This window comes from Stegostoma tigrinum, chromosome 9 (assembly GCF_030684315.1).
Source record: "Stegostoma tigrinum isolate sSteTig4 chromosome 9, sSteTig4.hap1, whole genome shotgun sequence".
Lineage (NCBI taxonomy): Eukaryota > Metazoa > Chordata > Chondrichthyes > Orectolobiformes > Stegostomatidae > Stegostoma > Stegostoma tigrinum.
This window is the reverse complement of record NC_081362.1, coordinates 81,053,786-81,074,475: the sequence shown is the minus strand read 5'-3', so window position 1 is coordinate 81,074,475 and position 20,690 is coordinate 81,053,786. Positions and strand designations below refer to the sequence as shown.

Genomic DNA, 20,690 nt, shown 5'->3' with positions numbered 1-20,690 from the left:
TGTTTTTAAGAAGAAGATAGATAGAGGTCTTGTGTCTAATGGAATCAAGGGATATGGGGGGAGGGCCGGATGAGGGCACACTGAGCTCAAAGATCAACCATGATCATCTTGAATAGTTGAGCAGGTTCGAAGAGTTGAATGGCCTACTCCTGCTGTTCTTTTCTATGGCCAGCCAGGTATGTATCAGAACAGTCAGGTCTAGAGAGGCTAGAAAGTGTGAATGAGGGTTTCTGCAGTGGATGAGCTGGGAGAAGGACAAAGATTGCCAATGTTGTGGAAGTAGAACTGAGTGGCGCAGTGATACCACACATATGAGATTGGAAGCTCATCTCAGGATCAAAATTGTGACATTAAATCTGTGGAGAGTCAGCCGTCATCTCAGACAGCCATCAGGGTGAGGGGAACTGTCAGTTGGTGGGGAATGGCTTCGAATTCCCACGACTTAATTGGTGGAAATTGCTGCTCACCAAGTCCTTGATGTCAGAGAAGCAGTCGGACAATTTAACAAGAGTGGAGGAGGTGCAAGAGGTAATCATGTGGTCAAGAAAGTAGTTATCGCGAAAACCAACACTGTGGCTCCATATTACATGACCAAGTCAATGTCAGTGAGGAGTAGGACGTCGTGGATTGACATTTGGGGGACACAGGAGGTAAATGAGCAGCAATGATGTAAGCAGAAATGCATAGACAAAAATAGAATGCAGCCTATCTGCTTTGCCTTTGGCTATTCTAGCGGTTACAGGATACGACAGTAGTGAACAACCTTTATCTATTAATCTACAACCAATGCAGATCGGAGGCCAGGAGAATTCCCAGTGCTGGAAACCCTTGGACCAAAATTACCTGTTCTTCCCAAACATTGCCACATTGTGCCTGCATCCCTGGTATATCTTATCCAAAATAAACTCCTGAATGGGAAGGTGGTGGCTTAGTGGTAATGTCAGTAGGCTATTAATACTTTGAGGAATCTGCAGCTGGTAACATTTAAAGCTTCAATAAATAAGTCTGCAATGTAAAAGGCTTGAGATGTGAAAAACTGTCATTCCAGATTCAAAATGTTAGCTCAGTTTCTTTCTCCCCAGATGCTGCCAGACTGACTGAGCTTCTCAAGCATTCTCTACATTCGGTTCAGCTTTCCAGCATGCACAGTACGCTGCTTTTATTTTAATGTAAAAGGCTTGTCTCGGTAATGGTAACTTTGATAACTACCACTGACGATTGCTAATGTCTTTTAAGGAAGGAAATCGGTGAACCTTATCAGGTCTGGCCTACACGTAACTCCAGACCTTGAGCAACAAGAATGGCCGAGTAAGCACTTGGACAATGAGGAATCAGTGAGCAAAGCTGGCCCAGTCAGTGATACCCTTGGCCCATGAAAGAATGAAGATATCTCATTTCCTAATAGTAACTGTGGCAACTGTCTCCCTCAGGAGCACAATTCATGAATCATCCATTCATCAGAGAAATGTGCCCTCAATTATTTTTTGATGTTACCCTGCAAGTCCTCCCCACCCATTCCCAGCATGTCCTTGGTCCTGAAGTTCAGTTTACATCCCTAGGTTCTAGATGATAAAGATCATCACAATATTATCTCAGGTTCAATTGAAGAATCCTAAAAAAAATGCAACAAAACACCTCTCAATTTTCCCTTCTCCAATTAGAATTTGCCAACTTGTGTAATTGCTCATAACAATAAAATTCTTCCTTTCTCTCAACCATTCTGGTTGCTCTCTTCAAAGTTACTTCAAGTTAAAATATCCCAGTAGTGTAGTGTACTGTAGCAACCTCTACTGTACACAGTGTTCTAACTGTGAATGCACGACAGATTTAGAAATGCTGCCTTACTATTGTGATTCCATCTTGTCTTTTAACTATGTGCCAACCTACTCTACCACCAAGCATTGTTGAGATAGTTTCGATTTATTGTTAGTCACGATGTGCAAAACTCTTGCTATTTCTATGCCAATCACACAGACTGCAGACTTACGTTGCAGGGGAGCTATAGAGTCCCACTCCATGGACTGGAGCTCAAATTCTTTGCAGATGCCCCCAGAGCAATACTGGACTGTCAGACTTTCAGATGTTGCATTAAACTGAGAGACTATTTCCCTCTCGAGTGGACATAAAATATCCCTATGACATTATTTGAAGAAGTGGAGGTGAGTTCTCCTCAGTGTCTATCCCAATGTTTATCCTTTAACCCAAAGACCTAAGAACAAATTACCTGGGTTATCATGCCACTGCTTCCTCCAGAATGTTACAATGCACTCATGTGCATGTGAGTCTTTGTCATTGCAACCGTGACTACACGACAAAAGGTGCTTCAACGACTGAGAGGCACTTGGGGATGTGGTAAGGTAATGGAAGAGACTATATAAATGTGGACTTAATGTCTTAACAGTTTGTTAAACTGAAGGGAATGAAGGTTATGGGGGAAAGGTAGGGTAAGTGGAGTTGAGGATTATTAAATCAGCCATGATGACATTGAATGGCATAGCAGACTCAACAGGCTGAATGGCCTACTTCTGCTCTTATGCCTCATTGCCTTAAGTCTTTCTTTTCTTTCCAGCACTCGGCAAAGAAAACTCCAATTGAATTCCACCTTTCACCAGTGGAATGCCAGGCATGCCAAAGTCTCTGATAAAAAAACAAACACCTTCTCATTTTCTTCAACTGCAGCAAGGACCCTGTGTACATGCTTTGTCGCGATCAGAATTTCAATTATTACATGCTGCTGGCTAAAGGGATCACGGTCAGCTGGAACAAACTCTCTAAAGTGGGCTGGGTCTCTTCGAGCTCTGAATTGTCGAAATGCATGGATACTGTAATTAGTTTCTTTTCGCTCTGCTGTATTATGACACACCCATTAACATGGCATCGTCCCAACTACGGTACATCGTGTATATTGCAATAGGAATTGGAAAGATTTTGGCAACCTTTCAGGGGACTGGGCTTCGTGCTTTGCATAGTTACCATAATTCTAGCACTATAGCAAGATTTCCTGCTGCAAGAGCCCTGCCTAGACTGGCTTGTGTCTGCCCCACAATTGAGACCTGATAAAGTTTATTTTGTTTTAAATTAAAGAACCTTAGCACAATATTTTCCACATCAGACAAATCCTGGCACATTTCTCAAGCAGCAGGGAGATGGTCCTATAAAATGTAAAGCTGTCCTCCCTGCCCTATAGCACACTGGAGATTGGCGACACACACAATGATTGTGGATTATTTCAGCAGAAGGGACAGGAAGTGTTACGGGGTGACATTCTATACCGGGCAGTGTTATGATTCAGGTTATCAGAACACTCGACAAGTTGGATCTTTGTTAGGATCTGACTTGATAGTCCACAATGATGTAAAGAATAAAATTTGAGCAAGAACGAAAGAAGCACAGGAACATTTGAAAACATAGGAACAATAGTAGGCCATTCAGCCCCTCAAGCCTGTTCCACCATTCCTTGATCTGTGGCCTAACTCCATATATCTGCCTTTGGCCCGTAACCCTTAATACCAAGTTCAACAAAAATGTACCTATCTCAAATATCTCAAAGCTAAGAAAATAAGCGCCTGGAATCTAAGATTAAACTGAAACATTAAAAAGAATGTTTATTATACAAACCTGAACAAATTGAGTATAACCAGACAAGCTGTGGTTCAGCATCTCACAAACTAATTAGTTGGTGTGATCAAGGCAGATCGCACCCAGGACATTAGTGGATATCGAGATGACATTGCCACTTCGGCACCATCTCCTCCCCACTTTTAGCAGTTCACTATCATTCATCCCTATAGGAAATAGTCTGGAAGATTCATTAGGACCATAAGGTTCTTTAGAAAAGTGAGGAACAAAGATAATTTGTGGTAATGCAAGAGGAGCAATGAGTGACAAATAACAATTTGGCCATGTCATAAAATATATATTGATGAAACTAAAACTAAAGACGCTGGAAATACTCAACAGCTCAGCCAGTATCTGTGGAGAGAAAGACAGAGTTAACATTTCAGGTCTGCGGCTTTCATTGACTTTAAACATTAACTCTGTTTTTCTCTCGACAGAATCAGCCAGGCTGATTGAGAATATCCAGTAATTTTGGGGGGGTGGAGGGTGGTTTATTTCCGCAGCGTTTCGCTTCTGTATTTGTGATCTCTATGCCAAATTCCCTGGCCACAACCACTCTCTCTACCTCACAAACCTGTGACTTTTACATGATTAGTATGTCTAAGCTGTGATTAAACATTTCAATAACAGCAACTCTAATGCAGCCTCCATGTGACAGCTCCTAGTATATGCTTCCGATAACTGCTTCCCAGAAAATTGCATCTCACAGGAGCTAGCCACTCCAAGTGAAGAACAATATCCATATTGAAAGAACAGGAAAGAATCTGTCAAGACCAGATACAAAGAAAGCAAATCACTTCACTGTTTTCTTTAATGATGTATCAGCAATATTTTCCACTGTGTGTCATCCATGAAACATGTTTTTCTAACCACATGCATCTGTTTCATGGTGGCAGAAGAAAACATCTGAGATTTCTGAAGTCCACGGTGGGATTAAACCACAAGACCTCAAAGGATGTGTCGTACCAATGTAAAAACACTTCCTGGATGTACAAGTAATCAAAACTGAAATTTTCTAAAGCTACAGCAATTTTGAACCATGTCTGTGGGAATTTAAGCAGATACTTAACAGACATGCCTGTCAACAGTATAAAATTCTGGACAGCACAGTAAAAGTCCTGAATTAAATTCAAAATGTTCGTACCCTTTCCATGTAAAGACTATTACAACAACAGTAAATGCAGTGATAATTTGATCACTACCAACTGAAAAAGGAATCCTTTCCTAAATTGCTGCTGACTTCACTAACATTTGTCATGGAGGTGAATTGAGGAATGCATAAAATGCCACCCTGCTGTAACTCAGCAATGATGAGATAAGGAAAGGACTGACTATCTTAGAGCAATTTTCCTGATCTCAGGACATCCACAGCTTTTCACAGCCCATGAAGGACATCTGAGATATAACTGATGCTGCAATGCAAAGAAAAGCAGCACTCAATTTACACACAGCATGCTCCCATGCACAGTAATGTGATAAAGTGCTTTCGACAAACCAGGCTGAGGATTAAATACAGGCCAGTGGACTGGGAGAGTTCTTTGGCCATTCTTCCAATTGTGGTATGGCTGTTTTAACATCAAGGCAAGAAAGCGAATGGAGAGAACTTTGTTTTATTTGTTTATTTTAATGTCATCCACAAGACAATAGAGCACTGGCACAGATCATTGCTAGGAAGGCAGATGTGTGCAGAATCAGCGTTTGATTCAAACAGTGCCAATGGCAGGGGCGGAGACAGCAGTAAGAGTGAACGGAACACTTCCATTCTACTTGCCCTACCTCACCAAAAAACAAAGACCAATCCCATTTGCTCAAATCGCAAGAGGTGAAGTGGGGTATAATGGGCCCACAAGCTGGTAACTGAGAAATAATAATCCAGAGTTAGTAAGAACTGCCAATGCTGGAGTCCGAGATAACACAGTATGGAACTGGAGAAGCAGGCCAGGCAGCATCAGAGGAGCAGGAAAGCTGATGTTTCGGGTCAGGGCTTTTCTTCAGAAAATCAGTAAGAATCCAGACTGCTTCACAGGATCAGAGGAAGAGAGAGGGGTGGATAATGACAACAGGGTCACTGAGTTTCGCTAAGTGTGAGCAGTGAAAACCTGAGTTCTGAGGAATGGTGACCAGACCCAGTAAAGTTAATTCTGATTTCTCTTCACAGATGCTGCCAGAACTGCTGAGCTTTTCCAGCAGCTTCTGTCTCTATTTCTGATTTACAGTATCTGCAATTCTTTTGGTTTTTATTTAGTACTGGAAATCTGTTCAGTATCGATGCCAGACTCAACAACAAATAAGAAGGCACTTACCCACAAACATCTGCTTTAGATCCTATCCCACCAAGGACTGGTGTCTCTTCAGAAAGTTGGCAGAAGGCTACACTTGAATACAGTTTTTCCATAAATTTGACGGGAATAGCAATTTACAATGCAATTGAGGGATTGAGGGTAAGTGCAAGTCGTCTGTGGCAGAGTCATGCAGGTCTGGAATGAGGGCCTGCCTATCAACAGGACAAGAATTTGGAGAGTTAGGACATTTGTATAATGCCATGGCCAGACCACATTTGGAGCATTGTGAGCTTTCTTGGGCAGCATATATTTGCAAAATATGGCATGGTCTCCTTAGAAGAAGTACAGCATTGATTCACTGGAACATAGCTGGATTCTAAGGGTCATTGTACAACAAGTGTTTACACGTTAAGATTATATTCTCTGGAAGTCTAGGAATGATTTTACCAAAGTTTGAAAGATACTAAGAAGAATAGGTAATGCAGATCCTGAGAACCCAGGTTCAATTCTACCCTTGCGCATTTGTCTATGTGGGGTTTGCCCATTCTCCTCATGTCTGCGTGGGTTTCCTCCAGGTGCTCCCACAGTGCAGAGATGTACAGGCTAGGTGGATTGGCCATGTTAAATTGCCCATAGTGTCCAGGCACGTTTGGGTCAGATATGGGTTATGCAAGGTTAGGGGAATGGGTCTGGGTGGGGTGCTTTTCGGAGGGGCAGTATGGATTTGTTGGGCTGAACAGTCAGTTCCCACCCTGTAGGGATTCTATGATTCTATGATAAGCTACTTCTGATATTCGAGGAGTCCAGGACCAAGGAATGTAATGTAAATGTTAGAGCAAGACCTTTGAGGAGTGGAATGCAGTAACACTTCTACATGCAAAGGGTGGCAGAAATTTAGATCTCTCTACTAGAAATGACAAATGCTACAGGATCATTTATTAATGTTAAAACTGTGATCAATAGATCCTAGTCAATGCTATTATAGGGTTAAGTCCCAGGTTAATCATGAGCTCACGAATAATGGAAGGGCATCAAAATAGCCCACTCTTATTCCCACGGGGTGTCTGTGGCTGGAGAGTGGGACAGGGAGAAAAATCAGTCAGAGTCCCCACTTTTCATCTCAATCCTGATCAGACTTTCAGGGAGTAGTGAGGAAGGTGAAGCGTAGGAACTTGAAAATTGTTATTTCATTTTACCACGGTGCCAACCACTATCAAGAGTAGAAGGAGGAAGATCAATGCCTGGATGAGACCTGGTGCGGGCAAAAGGGCTTCACATTCTCATTGGGACCAGGAGATGCACCTATTCAAAAAAGGTGATTTGCTCTTCAGTAGGGCTGATGTCCTCATGACAAGCTTTACTCATGAGATTGGGGAGGATTTAAACAAAATTGGCAGAGAGATGGGCATCAGCATGCAGAAGTAGAAAAGAGGAATAAGTGTGCAAAGTGATAGTGTTACACAGCATCAGAAAAGAAAATACAGTTGGAAAGGAACAGGTTGGGAAAGACTACGAGGGGTACAAAGACAGGGTTATAATGCAGGTTATGTAATTGCACAATGTGTGGTGAGTAAGGCTGGCTTGCAAGCAAAAGTAGCCTTTATTCATTTGTGGGATGAGAGTGTCACTGGTCAGGCAGCATTTATTACCCACCTGTAATTGCCCAGAGGGCAGTTAACAGAACCACATTGCTGTGGGTCTGGAGCCACACGTAGGCCCAACCAGGTCAGGATAGCAATTTCCTTCCCTAAAAGACATTAGTGAGCCAGATGGGTCTTCCTGACAATTGACAATCGATTCACAGTCATTCATAACTCCAGATACTTTTCAAATTCAAATTCCATCATCTGCTAGGGCAGGATTTGAACTCGGATCCCCAGAACATTACCTGGGTCTCTAGATTAACAGTCCAGTGATAATACCACTAGGCCATTGCCTCCCCTAATGAGAAACAACAAATGCTGTAAATCACATTGAGTCAGACAGCATCCATGGAGATAGAGAAGATAACATTTCAAGTCTAGATTACTCTCCATCAACGCTCTGATAAAGAGTCATCTAGACTCGAAACAGTAGCTTACTCTCTCTCCATGATGCTGTCTGACCCACTGTGATCTCCAGCATTTGTTGTTTTCAGTTTAGGTTCCAGCATCCGCAGTCATTTGCTCCTAGCCATATGGGAATATGACGCAGTTGCAAGGATGTAAACATGGCTTAAAAACAGTGAGGGCTGGGCACATCATGTTCAAGGACACAACATGCTCAAAGACCAGGGAGAAGAAAAGTATGATGGGGTAGTATTGTGGATTAAGGAAGACATTGTAAAGTTGCAAAGGGAGGATGTCCTGGAGGTGCCAAAAACAGAATCCATTTGGTTTGAGTGATAATGGGAACTGCAGATGCTGGAGAATCCAAGATAACAAAGTGTGAAGCTGGATGAACACAGCAGGCCAAACAGCATCTCAGGAGCACAAAAGCTGACCTTTCGGGCCTAGACCCTTCATCAGAGAAGGGGATGGGGAGAGGGTTCTGCAATAAATAGAGAGAGAGGGGGAGGCGGACCGAAGATGGATAGAAACAGCAACTCATATTCCGCTTGGGAACCCTGCAGCCCAATGGTATCAATGTGGACTTCACAAGCTTCAAAATCTCCCCTCCCCCCCACTGCATCCCAAAACCAGTCCAGCCTGTCTCCGCTTCCCTAACCTGTTCTTCCTCTCACCCATCCCTTCCTCCCACCCCAAGCCGCACCTCCATCTCCTACCTACTACCTCATCCCACCTCCTTGACCTGTCTGTCTTCCCTGGGCTGACCTATCCTCTCCCTACCTCCCCACCTATACTCTCCTCTCCACCTATCTTCTTTTCTATTCATCTTCGGTCCGCCTCCCCCTCTCTCCCTATTTATTCCAGAACCCTCACCCCATCCCCCTCTCTGAAGAAGGGTCTAGGCCCGAAACGTCAGCTTTTGTGCTCCTAATATGCTGCTTGGCCTGCTGTGTTCATCCAGCTTCACACTTTGTTATCTTCCATTCAGTTTGAGGTGAGATGTAAAAAGGAGACAATAGTACAAGCAGTGACATTTTATTGGATAGTAAGTGAAAGAGAGAGAGAGAAACAAAAGCGAAAGATAAACGCATGGAAATCAGAGATAAATGCAAGAAATATATAGTGGCGATAGCAAGAAACTTCATTAAACCATTAGGAACGCTCTTAGAGTAAAGGGTAAGGACAATGGGAATTTTCTGAACCATGCTCAAGAGAACATCCTTGAGTAGTATATTCTCTACCCATTTAGAAAAGTGACATTGCAGGATCTGGTATCAGGGAATGAAGTGGGCCATATGGGACAAGCTTTTGGGGGTGGGGGAGGGTAGAAGTCGGGGAAGAATGATCATCATGTTATAAAGTTTTAGATTTGCAGTGGAAATGAGCCAGTAAAGTATAAAAGGTTGGCTAACAAAACTGAGATTGAGTCTTGCTGGGAAAAGATACTTTCTGGAAGCTTTTCACATTGTACTTACTAGCACATTCACAAGAAACAGTAAAGTAAATGGGAACAATATTTTCTTATGCATGAAAAGAGAGCACTGATTGGTTGACAACTGAACTCTGTTGGAGGAGGCATTGCCATGGAGAATACACCAGCTAGATGATGACTGACAGTTAACCACCAAACTTGGTTTAAACATAAACCAAGAAGGCTGACTACTAGTTGGTCAAAGCAATGCCCTGAGGAATGGGCTAGAAAATGTCTTATCATGTGTTTTGTTGAGTTGAAACAGGCACACAGTATAGGTGCACCTATTCTTTCTGTGTATAAAAAATAGGCCCTGTTTATTAATGTATGTAGGTTCCAGCATACACAAGTGAGCCAACACTGCTGGCTTAATTGATAATCCTAAACTGGTGGTTAGAATGACTGAGGTTCATGGAATAGAAGGGTAGTGTCAGCTTGGATTTAAAAAAAACCTTTATGGTCAAGAAACTGAGTGCTCTGGTACATGGTTGTTATTTTAGACTGCAAGTTGGTCGAAGTTTGTTATCCTCAATGTTTCAATGCTAGGAACGCTGTTTATTTTACTCTACAGAAATGACTCAGATATTGGAATACATAATAAATAGTCAAAATTTGCCAATGATACAAAATGTGCAAGTGTAGCTGATGGCCAATCAATTACAACAGCATATAGATAGGCCAGCAGAACAAAGACAAGTAGCAGATGGAATTTAATACAGAGAAATCTGAGGGACTCCTCTGCACAAAAGGAATAGAGAGAGGCAGTTAAAAAAAAACTAGATGGTTCCATTTGAAAGAGTCTGCAAGGATTGACAGGCTTGGTGGTCCATCCATAGAGATCTTTGGTGGTGGCAAGACAGAAAGACAGATCAACTAGCAAAGAATATATTATCTTGGGCTTTCTAAATTCTGTTGCTGGAGTACAAAAACAAGGGTGTCATGTTGAATCTTCGTAAAGTTCTGGTTAGGCTACAGCTTTTGCACTGTATCCAGTTCTGGTCATCACATTCTCCAAAGGTTAGGAGGATCCCTGAGAGGCTGCAGAGGAGATTTACTAGAGCAAGACAAGAGAATTTGGGGACATGGTTAGGATAAGGAAGCTTACGTTATTTCTCCTTGGAGAATAGGTAAGTCCGGAAGGATTTAACAGAGGTGTAAACGATGGTGATAGGTTTCTACAAAGTAAATAAAGATTACACTGTTTGCAAAGGCTGATAGTACAAAGACTAGGAGTACAGAGATGGAGCAGTATTATCAAGGAAGAACATCAAGTGGTAATGACATGGAACTGGTTGACTTTGAAGGTGGTAGAAGCAGAGACAATGAATGAATTTGAAAGGAAATTGGGTGGGACTTGAGTGAAATAAACCAGCAGGGGAATGGGACTGATCAGATTGCTCTGCAGAGAACCAGTGAATGATAGGTGAATGGCTTCCTCCTGTGCTGTAACTCCTCTCTGACCTCAGGAAACATGCTGCATCGTATCTGTCTGTGGACTTTGAGTGATGATGGGATCAGATTTAATTGCCCCCAGTAACAAGCCAGTCTGCCAGCAGCTGGGGAGCAGCCACAGTCATTGGAAATGCACCCATTCTGTGTGGGTGGAAAACATCTTCAAAAAATACACATTACAAACTCAGTTGGGATTGGGGGAACAAGAGGAACTCTCTTCCAGAAGTAACAGTAACTGTAATTATTCACTGTGTAGTGCACAAAGCAGCCAAACATTAAACATAAAACACTTGCATTACTGAAATACAAAATCACAAATGCTGCTTTCATACTGGCCTTATTTTAGTCCAGAAACCAGTGGAAAACTGGCTGTAAAATCTTCCAAAAAGCCAAGCCTTTGTGTCTGCAAGACTGCAGACTGACTGCCGCTCCAGATAACCAGGTATTACCAGTCATGTGTCGTGTGAGGGATAATCATATCCAGAGAGAACTTTGAAGGGAAACAGAGACAGATGCCTGTAGACTCTCCTACAACAGAACCCAGACTGCTCTCCTACCCACTGCACTTCTCTCATTCTCAGTTCCTCTCTCATGACAGGCCCTGGGCACTTATCAATCTAAACACCTTTCTGTCTCAAACCAGTCTTCCTGCGGAGTCTCAAGCAATGTTACGGAAGATATGGGTGGCACTGTGGCTCTTTGGTTAGCACTGCTGCCACACACAGGGCCAGAGGTCCAGGTTCAATTCCAGTCTCGAGTGACTGTCTGTGCAGAGTTTGCACATTCTCCCTGTGTCTGTCTGGGTTTCCTCCAGGTGTTCTGGTTTCCCCCACAGTCCAAAGATGTGCAGGTTAGACGAATTGGTGATGCTAAATTGTGCGTAGTGTCCAAGGATGTGCAATCTGGGTGGGTTAGCTATAGGAAGTGCAGGGTTACATGGATAGGGTGGGATGCTCTTTGGAGGGTCAATGCAGACTCATTGGGCTGAATGGCCTCTTTCAGCCCTGTAAGGATTTTATGAATGAACAATGTGAATCAAGTAACCAATTTGGTTACACAATTGTTTGCTTTGCCTTCCTCCCTCATTGATTCATGCCTACTTCAGAAATGAAAGCAATGTCACATTAATCACTCTTTTTTCCCCCAAAGTGAACACGGACCAATCCAGCACTATGCATGGTGCATTCAGTCAAGGCTCTGACTTTAGACCTTAACACCACAAGATGGAGGGAAAGAAGTAGGCCACTCAGCCCTCTCTGTCATACAATGTGATTGTGGCTGATTTGATGATGCACAATTTAATCTCCCTACCTTTTGCCCAAAACCCTTGCTTCTTTCATTGATAAATCTGTCAACCTCATTCTTGAATATTGTTAAGAACCTAACTTCAACAGCTCTCTGCACTAAAGAATTACTCAGATTCACTGCCCTCTGAGAAGAACTTCTTCCTCATCTCAGTCTTAGATGGGTGGACCCTCACTCTGAGATGATGCCCTCTCGTCCTCGACTCTCAACACAAGGGCAACCACTTTTCAGCATCTACCCTGTCCACATCACCTTTCCCTAGCTTCTAACAGTTCTGAAGAAGGGTCAGTAAGCTTGAAAGATTAACTGTGCTTCTTCCACAGATGCTGCCAGACCTGCTGAGTTTCTCCAGCCATTTTTGTTTTGGTTTCAGATCTCCAACATCTGCAATTCTTTGTTTTATTACCTGTTAAGTCCCCCAAGAATCTTACATAGTTCAGCATGGTTGCCTCTCTTTCCTCTCCATTCCAATGAGGATATACCCAGCCTACTCAACCTTGCTCATAAGAAAATCCCTCTATAACTAAGGTCAGCCAAATGAACCTTCTCTGGACTGCCTCCAACTGCAGTAATCTTTCCTTAGATAAGGAGCCCAGAACTGTTCACAGTATTCTCAGTATGGTCTAACTTGTCTTGCTTAAGTGAGATTTCCCTACTTTTAGACTCCATTCCCTTGGAAATAAAGGCGGACATTCCATTTGCTTTTCCAATTCTAATTGAACTTCTATATCGGCTTTTTGTGATTTTTTACATGAGGACCTCCGCAGTCCCTTTGTCCTGCAATGTTCAACGTTTAAATAATATTCACGTCCTGTTTTCTTCCAGCCAAAGTGCGTAACGTCATAATTTCCCGTATAATATCCCACCTGCCCATTTTTTTGTTCATCAATTTAATCTGTTGGTATCTCCCTACAAACTCTTTGTGCCACCACTTTGCCGTCCTCACCATCTGCCTTCCCCCTTATTTCTGTGTCATCCACAAACCAGGCTATAGCGTACACAGAGTTTTATGAATCGCAGTGAGCGCAGGACTTACTGAGACTGCTGGGGCACCATCATGGAAGGTTTCTGTTTGACAGTCAGAGACATGTGGCCCAGTGAATTGATCTTCTGAGGAGGTTGCACCAACCTCTGGGTCACGGTCTGCTGGGGCACCTGTTGTGGAATGGGCTGCCCCTGCGCCACAGTGTCCTGATTGTTTGTGGGATGCGTGCTGGATGTCGTCTCCTCACAGGATCTGCCTTTGGTGCCTGGTTTACACACACAGAGCTGGGGCCGTAGGCACATCCCTCCATTTTGGCACTTTGGAGAACAATTCGCTGTTAGAGGAAAAAAACATATTTCACTGACAGTGCTGATGTCAAACTAGAACAAAACAATTATCTGGAAAGTGAAGGACAAAATTAGAGGTAGATTTCATCAATTGTTTTGATTCTGGGAAGAGTTATTGAAATATAAATGTCAAATTGGTACAAAATATGCAACAGTGAATGGACAGCTATCTTTACTTCATTCCTACTGTTTATCTACTTTACGCTAATGCAAATAAGGATACATGTAAGCAAGGAGCAGATTTAGAAATAGAAACAGAAATTGCTGGAAATGCTCAGCAGGTCTGGCAGCATCTGTGGTAAGAAAGTTCTGAGGAAGCGTCACTCAACCTGAAACGTTGACTCTGATTTCACTCCACAGATGCTACCAGGCCTGCTGAGCTTTTCCAGCAATTTCTGTTTTTATTTCTGATTTCCAGCATCCGCACTTTGTTCGGTTTTTAAAGGAGTAGATGTAGGCCACACAGCCCTTCAAAGCTACTTCACCATTCATTATTGTTGATTTGTTTTTGTTCTGTATTCCACATTTCCATCAATTCCCAGCGTAGAACTATTAGAATCACACAAAGTCATGATGGATCCTGTTGCTTCAGGCAGGATGAGGGAGGAAGATTAAAATTTGATGGCCAAGTGAAGCTAAGTGTTTGCAACTGCCACGCTACAGGAGCAACAGAGGTGGCAATTTCCATTAACAGGGTATGACCATCAAGGCAAAAAGACATTCTGTTGACTGTACATGACAGTAATGCACCAAATGAACAATCCCCAGTGTGTTTAGAATTACACTAACACCCGATTGAAGGTTATTGGTCAATGTGGCTCAATAATACTTGCTTGAAGCTACATATGTTCATGTGCAGGTTCAATTCTCACACCCACGGGGGTTACCATGAAGATTCCAGCTTCTTAACTTCACCCTTTGTCTGAGGAGTGTGACTCTCAGGTTAAACTCACGACCAGTTGTCTCTCTCCAATGAGACAGCAGCCCCATGGAGCTCCGGAACATTTCTTTCCTCATTCATTCATTTGTGGAATGTGGGCATTGCTGGGTGGCCAACGTTTATTGTCGATCCCTGTTGCCCTTGAGAAGGTGGTGATGAGCTGCCTTCCTGAACTGCTGCTGTCCACCTGCAGTGGGTTGACCCACAATGCCATTAGGGAGAGAATTCCAGGATTTTGACCCAGCAACAGGGAAGGAGTGGAAATATATTTCAAAGTCAGGATGGTGAGTGGCTTGGAGGGGAACTTGAAAGTGGCGGTGTTCCCATGTATCTGCTGCTAACTGTGATGCCTTTATGTTTACCTTTATTTCATTTGCAGGGAACAGCAACATTTCCAGACATGTGAGAGCTACACTTCTGTGGATGAACAGCAACAGGCTTAATTGAAAAACACTATGGATAGCGGATGGTTGGAGAGGAATCTTATTTTGAATCCTAGATACCCAGTTCCATGTGATCACACATCAATGTGTTAAAGCTCTTCATGCACAAGCTCACTAGCTACACTCAGAACAAAGATACAATGCCCGTTACAACTCCTCAAGAATCTTTTAGAATTCCCCTTTCCCTTCAAGATATGACTTGCACTACAGGGGTTCGTTTTCAATGGCATCATCAGTTCTCTTAGAAAACACGCTCTCACTGTTTTCTCGGAGAACGGAGTGATGGTGCCTGGTAACCCAATGGAATTGTAGCAGCAGTGAGGACCAATCGAGTAGGTCATGATTCAAAGGAGCGGACCGCAAATAATCACAATCTCTCGAAAAGGAAGACAAAGAAGTGAAATTCTCATTCTCCATCTGCCTTGCTACGTGATCTAGGGACAAAGGAATTCCCAGGAATTTCCATTCCAATAAAGGAGTGGGATCACTACAACACTTGCTGTACTGCAGAGCAACTGAGGATATCTCAGTGGCCCTGAGATGAAAGTAGCACGACCATCAAGAAAATAAACTGTTCAGCAGGACCAATAGGTGCTTGTGTGGTACTCTGATCTGTAGAGACACTTGTAGAGATCATATCTTCATATTTTTCTTTAGTTTTGATAGTGGACTGAAATACAAAAGGTGTTGTTTTAAAAACTAGGAAATCTCGAAAGGATTACTATACTTTCTCCAAAGCAAGTTACCTCCATGCATTGTGTTTACATTGCTGTTTGTTCAAAAAATGCAGAAGGTTGTGACAAGCAAGCTGGAGCTCGGGAGGAGGTGGGGTGGGGGGGGGGGTGGTGCGGTTGAAGTGAGTTTCAGCCAGCAGCAAATTGGACTGGGGAATTGTGACCAATCATCAATGAAAAAGGTCTTCTGCCTGCCAACAATTATGTGATTGGCTCCCAAGTAGCTAATCAGCTTGTGGGCGCAAATAATTGGTCAGAAGCTATCAGTTCTCCAAAAAAGAGAAAGAAGCTGACTGCTTTTTCAGCAGGAAAAGCCAGTTTGATCCACTTCTGAGAAGGGTCATCGGGCCTGAAACATTAATACTGATTTCTCTTTATAGATGCTGCCAGGCATGCTGAGCTTTTCCAGCAGCTTCTCTTTTTAACATAGAACATTACAGCACAGTACAGGCCCTTCGGCCCTCGATGTTGTGCCAACCTGTCATACCGATCTCAAGCCCCTCTAACCTACACTATTCCATGTACGTCCATATGCTTGTCCAATGACGACTTAAATGTACCTAAAGTTGGCAAATCTACTACCATTGCAGGCAAAGCGTTCCAATCCCTTACTACTCTCTGAGTAAAGAAACTACCTCTGACATCTGTCCTATATCCTTCGCCCCTCAATTTAAAGCTATGCCCCCTCGTGCTCACCGTCACCATCCTAGAAAAAAGGATCTCCCTATCCACCCTATCTAACCCTCTGATTATTTTATATGTTTCAATTAAGTCACCTCTCAACCTTCTTCTCTCTAATGAAAACAGCCTCAAGTCCCTCAGCCTTTCCTCGTAAGACCTTCCCTCCATACCAGGCAACATCCTAGTAAATCTCCTCTGCACCCTTTCCAAAGCTTCCACATCCTTCTTATAATGCGGTGACCAGAACTGTACACAATATTCCAAGTGCGGCTGCACCAGAGTTTTGTACAGCTTCACCATAACCTCTTGGTTCCGGAACTCAATCCCTCTATTAATAAAAGCTAAAACACTGTATGCCTTCTTAACAGCCCTGTCAACCTGGGTGGCAACTTTCAAGGATCTGTGTATATGGACACCGAGATCTCTCTGCTCATCTACACTGCTAAGAATCTTACCATTAGCCCTGTACTTTGCTTTCCGGTTACTCTTACCAAAGTGCATCACCTCTCACTTGTCTGCATTAAACTCCATTTGCCACCTCTCAGCCCAGCTCTGCAGCTTATCTATGTCTCTCTGCAACCTACAGCATCCTTCGTCACTATCCACAACTCCACCGACCTTAGTGTCGTCTGCAAATTTACTAACCCATCCTTCTACGCTCTCATCCAGGTCATTGATAAAAATGACAAACAGCAGTGGACCCAACACCGACCCTTGCAGTACACCACTAGTAACTGGTCTCCAGGACGAACATTTCCCATCAACTACCACCCTCTGTCTTCTTTCAACAAGCCAATTTCCGATCCAAACTGCTATATCTCCCACAATTCCATTCCTCCTTTGTTGCAGTTTATCTCCCTCATCAGTTCCTGTAAGCTGTGGCTCTTAACCAATAAGTGAGAGGAATAAGTGTGAACCAGTCACCCTGCATCTCCTGCAAACAAAGTGAAAGTTTTTGGAGTAGGAAAATCATCGAGCAGCAGGCTGAAAGGATCATCTCAGCTAACCCTGTGGACAGGGGACAGGAATTGAACTGCCTTCCTGGTCTTTCCATCCATCCACAGAACCTTTTTTATCCATTTCTGTCTGTGTCTGTCTACAGGTCTGTAACAGGCAGTTTTATAAGGGGGTTTATGAAACAGTAATTCTTGTTGAGTACAGATGCTCCACTCCACCTTGGTCCTGGCTTTCTCTCAATTGGAGCCTAAAGGACTGGCAAATTGGGACACTTTGCATACTTTTGTAAAAAGCATGAAATCACGCAGAGAAAATATGGGCTCTTCAAACCAACAGTGTACTCTGAACAATGCTTGTTAAACAGTTACTACTATACAAATAAGGTAATCACATGCAGTGTGGAGTTTAAGAAACACTGTGAAAGATAGGCTGACAACACTAAAAGGTTGACTCTGTGGCCTTTAGGGAAGAACATCTGCTGTCCATACCCATCTGGTCTACAGGTGACTCCAGAAATACAGCTGTATTATTGACTATTAACTGCTCCCTGAAATGACCAAGCAAGCCACACACTTGAGGGCAATTAGGGATGGACCCCGCATCTCAGGGAAGAAGTTTTTTTAAATTCTAGTTTTGGTCCTCTCCACAATATGGACCTCCGTTCACTTGAACATTCATCAGAGTGTTTTTCAGAAGTTGCAGGGGCTCATATGAAGTCAAATCCCCAGGACTGTAGACTATTCAACAAGTGGACCTCTCCCATTATTACACTCCCAATCTCAAATCATACATCTGCGTAGCAGGTAGGATAATTCAGGGGGAATGTCTGGAGCAGATTTGAAATCTGTAACACAGTCTCAATTACTCGAGTGACGGAAATAAAAATGATTTACTGCAATCTAATTTTTAACTTGACTGCTTTTCAGGAACATAAAGAATGTGGTTCACTCAATTGTGAACATTGAGCTCCACAAATAGCACAGTAATTCCTCCGAAATGAACGAAATAAAAATCATTTACAGCATTTTTGATTCTTCCGTCTTTATGGAAACCAGTAATTCTCCATTCTGAAGGCCAGATTACTCAGGAAGAGCGATGCTGCATATCCATTTGGTTTGGAAGCAGCATTGTGTTCAGCAGTAACTCAAGATCATCAGACATCAATGTTCAACATGCAGGCACCTGCTATGAATAGTGACCTAACAATCTGACATGCCATTGAAGCAATTTTTTTAACTTCTTGTATCTTAATTTTATTCCATTTCCTGACAGTCAGTGAATGAACAGGAAACATTCGCAGACATACATCTGGGGTTCATTTGTGAAAGTATATACAAGCCCACAGCCAACGTGGTGCATATGAAATAAGGCATACATTTCACCATAAAAACAACAGCTTTCATTGGGTTAGTATGTCATCATTTTCCATTTCCGGCGGAGGAAGGCCATGAAGGTAACAAACAAAAAAAAATCTACTTTACTTTGTGTATAAAAGTTCAAGATCTGTCATTTGCACTCCAGGCATGCTGTACATGTGCATATTTGAGTGTTCTTTACTTGAATAAACTAAAACTTCCAGATGGTTTAATCTTGGGAAGCAGCTGGGCATTTACAAATACATGCCAGTGCTGAGCGCGGTAAAATAATGGTTATGTCACTCAAACAACAGTCAGGGCCCTGAAAGAAGATTATTCAAATTCCACCACTTGAGGATAAATATATCTGGAATGACAAACCTGGCCTCAGTAACTGTGACCCAGAACCTGTCAGATTCCTGTGAAAACATATTGGTCCATTACGCGTTATATGGGACGGAGCATGTTTGCGAGATGACTCCAGACTCACAGTTACGTGGCTGACTCTGAAATGGCTACACAGGTCATGGGCAATTAGAGATAGAAAATAATTGCAGGTCTTTGCAGTGATGCCCACATCCACAAATTATTTCAAAATATAGATATATTTATAGAATATGGGCCAAGTGTACCTGAATGGAAAATACAAGGCTTTCACGATTATGAAATAATACTTTGTGCATTAGTTTATTAGTTTGGTTCTTACTAACACGAGCATTCTCCTCTTTAGTATAACCAACACTACAGGAATAGACAGTAGACTTCCCTGACAGTGTCGAGGATTTGAAGTGGTTATTGCAGTTGTTCTGCTAATTTGCCCGAAGGTGGATACATTGACTGCTGCTTCGGAGGTTGTGTTAGGGCTGTCAATGACTGGGTGGCACAAAATGGCCAACAGCTGCCCATGGCTACAGCAGTTACAGTATGTGGGAAAATACTTGCTTAATGCAGTCTCCACAAGTAGAACAACAGCAGGTCTGTCTTAACAGAGTTAGAATGTGTAGCCGCCAAATGTTATCCCATTGTGAAAAGATAAGAAAGTCTTTGAAATTATCATGCCCAGGGCGGGACCACCTGTCTGTTCACCTCTTTAAAATGCTGTACAAGAGAGCCAAGCCAATCACAGCATCGCTGACCAATAGCATGTGTGTGTGTGTATGTATGTGCGTGTGTGTGTATATGTGTGTGTGTGTGTATATGTGTGTGTGTGTGTATATGTGTGTGTGTGTATATGTGTGTGTGTATGTATATGTGTGTGTGTATGTGTGTGTGTCGGGGGGGGGGCCATGTATGCTCTAAGCTTCAACTGTATATGATCTGAAGTTTTTGTGTGCTTTACTGTGAAGAAAATCCGAGGCTGTAATGAAGTTGTACCAAAATAAAGTTGTACCTGAATCTATGTTCAGGGGTGTGTGGGTTATAGGGGGATGGGTCTGGGTGGGATGCTCAAAGGGGCGGTGTGGACTTGTTGGGCCGAAGGGCCTGTTTCTACACTGTAGGGAATCTAATCTATAGCCAGATTCGGACACTCATTGGAAAATGTGAGATCCAACAGTATCCTCTCCCAAATTGCAGACATCAATGAAAGAGGAGCAAATTGCCTGTTCACTTCAGGCTTCAAGTTGGAAAATAGAAAAGAACCCAAGATGAGCTGCCTGACCTGCTTTCACCTTCTGTGAATTCCTTTCTCATCTGTCACAAAATGGTCCATTCAGAATGTGGTAAGCACATGTTCAACACAACTTAAGTTAATATAACATTGCACTTTTATGGGCCGTGCAGGGGAACCATTAATCAACATCATCAAATTCACCAAATGGCATGCAAATTAAGAGGTTCTCAACAAGACTTCAGTTCTTCTGATTTTTACTCTAAAATGAATAGTGAAATGAATGGAAACGAAAATTAAACATTAATTAACAGACAAATTATACATCAAAAAGATTAATCTCCTTTTAAATGGAAAAGGTACAACAACCTTATTCAACCAGAAATACCTGCATCAGTCCCACACAAACTTTCACAGAATTTCCAACACGATCTCTAGTTCATCAGCTCTCTCACGTTCTTCT

General features: G+C 42.7%; 1 protein-coding gene across 4 annotated transcripts in view; it reads right to left on the bottom strand.

Annotated features, from left to right (window-relative positions):
- Positions 1-20,690, bottom strand: part of ltbp1 (latent transforming growth factor beta binding protein 1) — a 432,638-nt gene that overhangs the window by 385,686 nt on the left and 26,262 nt on the right. For all 4 annotated transcript variants that reach the window (XM_059648686.1, XM_059648685.1, XM_059648688.1 and 1 more), the window contains exon 3: positions 13,213-13,495. In XM_059648686.1, the coding sequence (XP_059504669.1) occupies positions 13,213-13,495 (283 nt within the window). The remainder of the gene's footprint in view (positions 1-13,212; positions 13,496-20,690) is intronic.